Source organism: Cryptotermes secundus, unplaced genomic scaffold, assembly GCF_002891405.2.
Source record: "Cryptotermes secundus unplaced genomic scaffold, Csec_1.0 scaffold1161, whole genome shotgun sequence".
In the NCBI taxonomy this organism is placed as follows: Eukaryota; Metazoa; Arthropoda; class Insecta; order Blattodea; family Kalotermitidae; genus Cryptotermes; species Cryptotermes secundus.
In genome coordinates this window covers 244,874-255,247 of record NW_019745101.1, presented here as the reverse complement: position 1 = coordinate 255,247, position 10,374 = coordinate 244,874, and the positions used below count along the sequence as shown (strand labels likewise).

General features: G+C 41.3%; 1 protein-coding gene across 1 annotated transcript in view; it reads left to right on the top strand.

Moving 5' to 3' along the window:
• The first annotated feature begins 2,773 nt into the window (after positions 1–2,773).
• LOC111875019 (calpain-A) overlaps positions 2,774–10,374 on the top strand; it is a 47,551-nt gene continuing 39,950 nt past the window's right edge. The window contains exons 1-2 of the mRNA XM_033755688.1: positions 2,774–2,811; positions 4,334–4,510. Of these exons, the coding sequence (XP_033611579.1) occupies positions 2,794–2,811; positions 4,334–4,510 (195 nt within the window). The 5' untranslated portion in view covers positions 2,774–2,793. The remainder of the gene's footprint in view (positions 2,812–4,333; positions 4,511–10,374) is intronic.

Here is a 10,374-nt window from a genome sequence, read left to right as displayed (position 1 = left end):
ACTTATTACGCTCTTACTGATTTACAGAACTTATACTCATTACGCGCTAATCTCTTCAGTCTGTCTTCAGTAGTCTTCACGTATTTAAAACACGGGAGATATAAAAGTCTCACTGAATTACACACTCCCTATACCACTGAAATGTAGCACACGTAAAGTCTTCAGGTCACACAATAAGCCTTCACTGACTGACTTCTCAGCTAGCAGACACTATCACTGATTATCACACATAAAATCTTCTAATCACACCTTGTCTTCTTTCTCCCTCGGCTGTCTCGCACTCACTTCGAGAACTGACTAAATTTAACTAACTTCTTCGACTGACTCCTCAGTATGAGTCTGACTCTGAGTCTCATTTTACGACCGACGGTCAGTCGGCCAGTCTGTCTTAGTATAAAGCACCCATCTGGGGCTTGCGACCAGATGTTTATTACTGTTTAAGAGTTATGGTCTTGTGTTTTTTGTGGACGCCCACTCTGACGAGAGGACTGGCTTGTCATTTATATATGATGCTGGCCCTTCCCAGCGCAGTCTTTCTCTGGTCCAAGTCCCATGGAATCCGCGACCATATTTTACTGTCTCACATTTGAGACTTCCTTTTCGTCGCCTCCTACGACTCGCAGGGTCACGGTGGAGATATCGACTCCACCTCCACACGGGTTTAGCACTTGATCTAGTGCAAGTCCAAGTCACATTGCGACTGACGGTCCTTGGTGTCGAGACCCATGTGGGGCTCATGACCAGATATTTATTACTGTTTTGGGAAGTTACGGGCTTGTTTTTGTGGGCGCCATCTTTGACGCGAGGAAGGGTCTCCCTTTTGTCTTGCAAGCGCAGTCTTTCTCGGGTCCGAGTCCTTGGGACTTGCGACCATATTTTACTGTCTCTGATTTGAGACTTCCCTTTTCGTCGCCTCCTTCCGCTCGCAGGTCACGGTGGAGGTATTTAACCCTGCCTCCACAAGGGGGTAAAAGAAATTTATCACTTGTCAAGCCAAAGTCAAAGTTACTTTACGACTGGCGGTTCATCCGTAGTTATGCAAAAAAAAAAAAAATCCGTTGCTTAAGAAATGCTAGCTTTACTCAACACAGAACGCCTTGTAGAAGTGTTTGGCTTCATCCGTTGTTAGACAACGAACAGTCTTTGTTATGGATATTCCTACGCAACGGTCTGTTGGTATTCAATTCGTCGCTGTGGGAAATCGACGAAATGACACGCCCAACAATTCTCTTGTTTGGTACATTCGTTGCCGCTGGAACGTGTTTACCGATCCATTACCTAGCATTGGAAGGAGAGAGACAATTTACCGAGCCTTTGCGTAGCAGCGATAGGAGGGAATCAAATACAGGCAGACAGACTGAAGGCAGAGGTTTATGAAGTACGCCGCTGCTGAGATGGGAACAGTTCACAAGGTATAGATACAAAGTTTTGTAATGATTGGTTCTTTATTTTAGGAGAGTAGGCCAAAAACTTGAAGTTGTTTTGAGGACGATGTCGTCAAATTGATTTAACAGTGTCGTCAAAAAGCGAACTTGTGGGACCCAAGATATGCTGATCCCGGTTTTTATATTGCTAGTGGGTTGGGACTAAGTCCCTTGTACTGCGGCCACTTCTGGCCTATTGTACCAGCCCTAGATGATAGGTGAGGATGATGGTGGAGCAATTGGTGGAATGAAGATTGGCAGGGGAAACCGAAGTACTCAGAGAAAACCTGCCCCAGCGTCACTTTGTCCACCACAAATCCCACTTGACCAGACCCGGGATCGAACCCGGGCCGCCGCGGTGGGAAGCCAGAGACTAACCGCTTGAGCTATGGCGCGGCCATGGATCCCGGGTTACTTGCCACTGTTTCCTTAATCTCTGCTTATGGTTTAAGAAACTTTCCAGATCAGGTATGACCTTACTAGGTCCGAGAGTGTAATTTTGCTTGTCGACAGCCTGTACGCCGAAGCTATAGAGGCAGTAAAGTTGCCGGCGTCTTTATCGGCTTTTTCCTCCGAGTTAATTTGGATTCCAGGTGAAATTCGAAGCTTTGAAACCGCTCCGAATCTGTGAATTTGTCTCCCGGGTCCGGAGAATTCCTAGTTCTAATATGACAGAGCAAGTGGGAAACAATTGGTAGGTGATCTGAGTCCAGAATGTCCGTGACAATGACATATGCAGCGATATCGAGCACATCACCATTTCCCGCAGGAATGTAATGTGTGCAACATTGAGGTGCTGAAATTTCAAAGTCGTTTATGTGCAGTAAATTCAGTAGTTTCACGCCTAAATGGTTTGAAAGTACACTGTTCCAGAATGGATGTTTAGCATTCAGATCTCCTGCCAGTATTGACTTATATCTAAACCTTAAGAGCTCGGTGATGTCTGCATCATTCCAGGCGTGGCCTGCGAATTTGCTGCAAGTAGCACTTCACTATTACAAATCAGTATGCAAACCCTTGTCACTTGTGTTGAAACAAGCGGAGGCAGGTCTACGTGGTTGTGGGGAATGCATTTACATATTGGACGTCAGTGTCACCTTTTCTTCCCGCGTAGCGGTCAACACGATAGGGTGATTCACATATTACACAAACTCTTCTTCGATAAGACATGGACCGCATAGATAATGACGCGTCCAACAATTCTGTTGTTGGGTACATTCGTTGCAGCGGGAACGTTTTTACCTATCCATTACCTAGCAATGAAAGGAGAAATACACTTTAACGAGCCTTTGCGTAACAGCGATAGGAGGGATACAAATACAGGCAGACAGACTGAGGGCAGAGGTTTATGAAGTACACCGCTGCTGAGATGGGAACAGTTAACAAGGTATCCATACAAATTTGTGTAAAAATTGTTTTTTTTTTTATTTTAGGAATGTAGACCAAAAATTTGAAGTGGTTTGATGACGATGTCGTGAACTTGATCCAACTAAAGTAAAAAACTCCGTGGCCTGTATTCTACAAGTGAACTATACCGACCGAGCGATTCCTGCTTGTCGGCGAAGTTAGTGTCAACTTTTGCGAATAGAGGGTCTCACATGGTCAGCGCAACGGATCCCCACATCCGTTAATCTCGATTTTCTAGACCGGTGCCGCTATTTCCTTGAAATTGCTCCACAATTATCCTCACGAGGCTGTGTTCCTGTTATCCTGTTATCCCTGTTCCAGACCCACTATTTCTCAGAAAATCTGATAGTGCCGGGAATTGAACCCGGGACCTTGACATCTCTAGGCAGAAACTCTGACTACTAGACCACAGAGGCGATCAGCTTGATTCAACAGTGTGGTCAATACGCGAACTTTTGGGACCCCAAGAAATGGAAACTACATGACAAGACAAACAAAATACAGTTAAACGAATATCAGTAGCGTTGAAGGTGTCACCTAACGAAATAGAACGGAAAATATGTGTCATTTTGGTACACTACCGAAGGACCCATGCGAAGGCTTGATATCTTAACAAAAGTGCAAATTTCCGCTAACTGCAGACGAACTATCGACGGGGTGTTTGCGAGCATGTCGTTTTACTTCGTGTGGACCTGTTACGAACAGATCACGAACTTAGATTCTAGTTAGCACGCACGTTACGTGCAGCCACACCCTAGACTGGAAACAGACAGGCAGTCGGGGAAGTGGTCTGGTTTCAGAGTGGCATTCCAGAGTCATTCCCGGCGAATGTCGAGATAATGGCTATGAAATATGCCACGTTCACGTCCCTGGATATTGCCTAGCAAATATGTCAAGGTTACATTCTTTATATTGCACGTGTTACAGTGACTCTCGATGGGGTTTTGGATTGGAGATTGGATTTACTGACCACTTTTAACACACGACTCGTGCGAACACTTAATTATAGTGCCATAGCTAATCATCACACTTTACAAATCACTAGGGCACACAGACTAATGTTCTTAGTCAGGTACGTTCTCGAGTAGTTGTTCACTGGTAACGGTTTCTAACAGTGGAGATTCTTCAGCTTCAAACTGCACCCACTAAGTCTTTGCTTCACCCTCTCCGTTACAATTGACTTTTACAACTGACTAAATTTTCGAACTTGTCTCGGTTATAACATATTGGCACGGACCGCGTTTAAAACATCATTCGTTGTTGCACTCCTTTGTTACCATGGGAACGTGTTTGTTTCCGAAGGCGTTACCAAAACAGCTGCTTATACTTCCTTATTGAGAATCACTTTCCTAGCAGAATGCTATTTCATTGTTTGTTTCGAGGCCGTTACGCAGTAACGGCTCTACACGCTGCAATATTTACCATATGTAGTCACCATCATCCTCTTGACGCTTTATAATTCTAGTGTCGTTAGTAGTACGAAACCTTGTCTCTTGTTTCAGCTTGGAAAGAAGGGCTCAAGGCTGAGGGCTCAAGGACAGGTGCAGGACTTTTTTAAAATTCGTGATCAATGCCTGGAGGAAGGTACACTCTTCGAGGACCCCAAATTTCCGGCTGAGGACTCATCAATATATTTCAGCAAGACTGCTCCCCGACGAATTAAATGGAAGAGACCCATGGTGAGTTGACAGAGAGCAGATTCATCGTGCATGATAACCACAGCTGATGGTTGCTGAGGTTATTCAAGAAGTTTCGTGTTGTTCTCACTACAGGATTATGAAGAATGTGACCCCGTTTAATCTTGTTGAGGCTACCAACGTTTTAAATGACTCTACTTCCATCTTCAGGGTCAGAAAGTAAGCAAAGAAGCAAGTGGTAAGCAGCAAGCTCCTTATGCTTTGACCCTGAAAATTGAGAGAGTACTTTCCTTCAGAACGTTGGTGAACATCTACTAGAATGCAGGCATCACATCCCAGAAAATAGTGCCTTCAACCTTATAGTTCATTATTGTGTTCACATACACGTACACCTGCCATTTAACTCATCCAGTGCCATGTCAGTCAATATTTTATCTTCCAGTCTATTTCTCTAAGATCCATTAAATTGTCATGTGTTGGGTATGTACCGCGACAAATAACTTCACGCCGTCTTGGAAGTAGCGAATTTATTCCACACTCGCTATTACACTTACACAATTCACAATATCTCAATTACTGCCATCTGCAATATCACAATTACTACTCCTGCGGTAGTCACTGCCATTCACTCGATACAACAACTAGGCGACTGCTAGACTTTCACTGCTCTGAATACTCCCGATATTAACTGGCTTCGGCGGCTGCTACATTTCAATTGATTCACTCAAAGTCAAAGTCACATTGCTACTGACGGTCAGTCAGTCTGTCTGTCTTGGTATCGAGCCCCGACTGAGGCGCATGACCAGATTCTTTTTATATGAAAGTTACTGTCCTGTTCATTTGGGGCGCCCTCTCTGACGAGAGGTCGGGTCTGTCATTTGTCAGTCATAGTCTGTGTTAGTAAGTCCATTGTCAGTATTTACATATATTTACAAATTTAATCTTAATTCCTATTTCTACGTACAATATATACAAGGCCTCTGTCAATCCAGGCTCAGTACAGCAGATTTTGCCCTATTTCTAATAGTATTCGCTACCACAGTAGTCTAGTCACTTGAACGGTCGTATGCATGACCGCCGCAAAGTTTAAGCCTCTTATACTTTCTTCGCCTTGTCCGATCTTGCGAATATTCTCATTTTCATGATTTTGTATGACTTCTGCTTGTTGTCTGCATAATTTTGTTATATAGTCATAAACGTATGGGATTTTAAATGCCATGTGCAAATCGCGGACCGGTGTGCACCTTGGAAATTTGCCAATGGCGCTGAGAACCTTGTTTTGCAGGCGCTGCAATTTCCCTAGATGAGTGTCTGCCGCGAATTCCCAGGCGGGACTAGCATAAGTCATTACGGATCTAATGAGAGCTTAGTGGAGGGTCATTTTAATGTTAGAACTCAATCGCTCACTTTTGAATACTGATTCACACAGGCATTCCAGTTTCTCTTATAAACCATCAGTCGGACAACGGGAAACACACCTCGCTTCCCTGTTGCGTAATCGCCGTGTTTTCCTATTGCCTAGCAATAGTCGTTGCAGGGACTCGCCTGTTGCGTGTCGTCGCAGCCTAGCGGGAATGGCTGTTTACCGAGCGTTGCGTAATGATGGAAGGAGTGGGGTATGTGACTTCACTCGAGGAAAAACAGAGTTCACGTGACACCTACTTCCTGTTGCGCCGTCCACGGGACAATATCATTGGCCTTTCCTCTATACCTATATTTTCTCCTTCTGTCTATATATATCAATATAGATTTAGATGACACTAATCCACATTCAATTCACAAAAATATTCGTTAAAATGTTTAAAAAGTCATTAAAATATATATACATTCTGTGTTTATGCACTACCTGTTTCAGCCACACAGGGTCATCTTCAGGCAACACATTTTTAAGGAATCCACTGCACTGTGCACTTTGTCAAATAATACTCCTAAAGTACATTGTTGTTATTATTATTAATTTTGGTGTTATAGGATGTGTGTTCTTCCGATCTTTTGTATTGCAACCGCTCTGTACCCCATTGGGCGTGCTGCTCTCTTGGTTGTGTGTTTCTCTTCCATTGATTTCTCCAGTGAAAAGTTGTGTGGCATTTCATGTTTCCTCATGCGTGTTGCGTTAGCAGTACTAAGCGAATAGGTAGAGTCACTGTTAAGGTGTCACTGACCAGTGGTTAGAGTGGTCTTGTTTTGGTTATATTCTTTAGGCATGAAAATGTCCAGTTCACACAGCATTGAAAGACTGTTTCCAGAGTATTTTATGTTGGAATTTTCCATTGCCGAGATAAAAAGACCCACCACCAGGGTAGAGCAAGTGCGGTAGCCATGGAGGATCCTGTACAGTGATATCACAAAATATGCGATACTTCTTGTGCACCGTCCTAGTCTTGAGAGTAGCAAAATCATATATTAGTTCTTTGAATTCAAATTATAAGCCAGTTTATGTCAAATTGAAATTTTTCCTACTAGCACTACTATAAGCCAGTTTATTTCAAATTGAAATCTTTTCTACAAGCCCAGCTATCGCTGACACTATAAAATGAAGACATAACATTGTTGTGAATGAAATAGGCAAGAACAGGAACTTATCTCAGAAAATAAGCTGGTAAACAGAAATGTTCTGTTAGATGTTAAGAGGGCTTATTTCTACCACATGTAAGAGACTATACACTACAGTTAATTTAATTATACTTCAGGGTTTAAATACATTATTATTTTATATTTTTATCATGTTTCCTACTTTGGATTTAATTTGTTTCTTGAATTTTTATTGCATAACATTTGTCTAATCTGTGCTGATAGTTTTTTAAAGGATCAGTAATTAATAAGAGGCAAAAACTTAAATAAGTGCCAGTAATTCAAGGAATTAATTTGTGTGGGTGTGCAGCAGCTGCTTGCAGACTCTGCATGATGGTGCATGTCAAGAAGTACTGTGAAGTAGATAAACTGTGACACTGTGTGGAACTAAAGGATGTGAATTGTTAATGACAGATGGCAACCATAAAAGAGAAACAGAGATAAATGGCGAAGGTATAGCTCGGAAATGTGAAAGAACAGAAGAGAAAGTTATAGAGAAGAAATTATTTAAACATTGAATGGTTCTGTGGAAAAGTGAAATGTTGAAATGTGGATTGTTACAATGCTGAGGAAGATGGAAACACAGTGCCTGAAACATAGGGTTCTTCAGCCAAGACCAGTGCTCTTTTTGTTGAAATTGAAAAAGATATGTATGATCCAGCCAGTTGATCAGATTTACTAAAAACAAGTTCATAGAAAGTGGAAACTACAGAGAAGCAAACCTATCCAGGTTGCTGTTGTTGAAGTTCACTGTTTTTCACATGTCTAAAAGGAGGGAAGGAAACATGCCGAATTGGGATAGTTACAAGGTCAAGGGAAAATAAACGGTGATTATCTAAACCATGTAAGACATTTCAGGAATAAAAGGGGGTAATACCTGAAAGACAAAAATTAATGAGCTTGCAACTCATAGTAAGAACAAGAGCATTAGACGCTGGTATAGAGGAAAAAGTGAATTTAAAAAGGGTCAGTAACCTAGAAGTAACTTAGTAAAATGTGAGAATGGTGATATGCCTGCAGATTCCCACAACATTTCGAATAGGTAGAAGAATTGTTTCTCAGCTGTTGACTGTACATAGGGTCAATGATGTTGTTAGTACATGAGCCTAGTCCATTTGAGATTGAAATTGGTATTGCGAAGTTGAAAAAGTATAAATTGATAGGTAGTGATCAAATTCTGCCAGAACTGATTCAAGCAGGAGGTGAAACATTACTGTGTGAGATCGATGCACTCATTTATTCTATTTGTAGTAAGCAAGAATTGCCTGAGCACTGAAAGGAGTCTGTTATTGTGCCAGTTAACAAGAAGGGCGATGAAACTGACTGTACTAATTATCAAGGAACATTATCATTATCAGCTACATGTAAAATTTTATCCAATACCTTTCTATGAATGTTAAGTCCATATGTAAAGTAAAGTAAGTAAAGGTATCCCTGTAACAAGATTTGGAGGCTTGTAGGGTTGTGAGACGTTGAGGTTCCCAAATTTTCTAGAAAATCAGCTCATAGATGGCAGCAAGTTTATCAGCCCTACGCAATGGCCGCCATTTACCCCCAAGAATATTCCTGGTACTCATTTCTGTTAGAGGCTGAATTGACCCCAGGGCCATAGTACGGCTGGAAGGTTTAGATCAATTGAAAAAAATCCTATGACCTCATCAGGACTTGAATGTGTGACCTTCCGGCTTGTAGCATAATGCCTCAAGCAACTACGCTACCGTGTGCCCCTAAGTCCATATGTAGACAAAATTATTGGGGATCATCAATGTGGCTGTTGATGTAACAAATCAACTACAATCAAATTTTTGGCATTTGTTAGATACCGGAGAGGAAAAAAATGGGAGTACAATGAGACTACAGCAGCAATTCCTCGAATTCAAGAAAACATGATTCAATTATGAGGAAGTATTATATAATATTCTTACAGAGTTTAGGGTATGCACAAAACTAGTTATGCAATTAGAATGTGTTTAAATGAAACCTATAGTGAAGTATATATAGGTAAACACTTGCCTGATACCTTTCCTGTTAAGAATGGTCTAAAACAAGGAGATGCTTTGACACCATTGCTTTTCATCTTTGCTTTAGAATACAAGTTTGCCATTAGGAAGATGTGGGAAAGCTGGGTGGGACTGAAATTAAGCAGGACACTTAAGCTGCTGGTCTATGCTGATCTATCTGTTGGGAGATACCATGGATATGAGAAAGAAAAACACAGAAACTCTTAATTGATGCTTGTAAGGAAATGCAGAGAAAACTAAGTGTATGTTGATGTCTCCCCACTAGAATACAGGACAAAATCGTAACATAAAAATAGCTGATAATCTTTGAAACTGTGTCACGGTTAGAGAACAAGAGTAAGAGATCAAAATTTGATTCAGGAGGAAATTAAGATTAAATTGAATTCAGGTAGTGTTTGTTACCATTCAGTCCAGAACCTTCTGTCATCTTGCCTACTGTCTGAAAACATCAGAATTAGAATACACAAAAGTATCATTTTGCCTATAGTTTTGTGTTTTGGAGGAGGAACATTGACTGAGAGTGTTTGTGAACAGGGCGCTGAGGAGAGTACTCGTATTTTGACCAAAGAGGGATGAAGTGACAGAAGGTTGGAGAATAGTGCTTAATGAGGAGCTCCATAAATTGTACTCCTCGATAAGACTAATTTGAATGATCAGGTCAAGGAGGATGAGAAGGGCAGGGCATGTAGCACGCATGGAGGAATGGATATAGGATTCTGGTGGGAAACACATAAAGAAAGAGACCAATAGGAAGACCTAGATATAGGTGGGTAGATAATACTCGTATTAAAGTGGATTTAATAGAGATAGGATGGGATGGTATGGTCTTGATTGATCTGGCTGAGGATAGGGACCAGTCGAGGGCTCTTGAGAACATGGTAATGAACCTTCAGGTTTCATAAAATTTTCTGAAATTCTTGAGTGGTTGAGCGACTGGCGTCTTCTCAAGAAGAGCCCATCTCCATGGAGTTAGGTATAAACTGAGGGCTTTGCTTACCCTGATTTGCATCTCCCAAGGATCTGGGCTGTGTACAGAATTTTTGAGCATCTCTCAATGCATCTCTCAGTTTTTCAAACTGGGGAATTATAAAGCAAGGTGTTCCACAAGGATCAATTTTAGGTCCCTTACTTTTTCTTCTCTACATAAATGATCTATCTAAAACCATCAACAATAAATCTAAACCAATTCTATATGCAGATGACACTAGTATAATATTTAAGAACTCTAAATTTGAAAACTTTAAAAATGACATAAATATTGTATTTGAATCCTTAAACAGATGGTTCGAAGCCAATTTACTCTCATTAAATTTT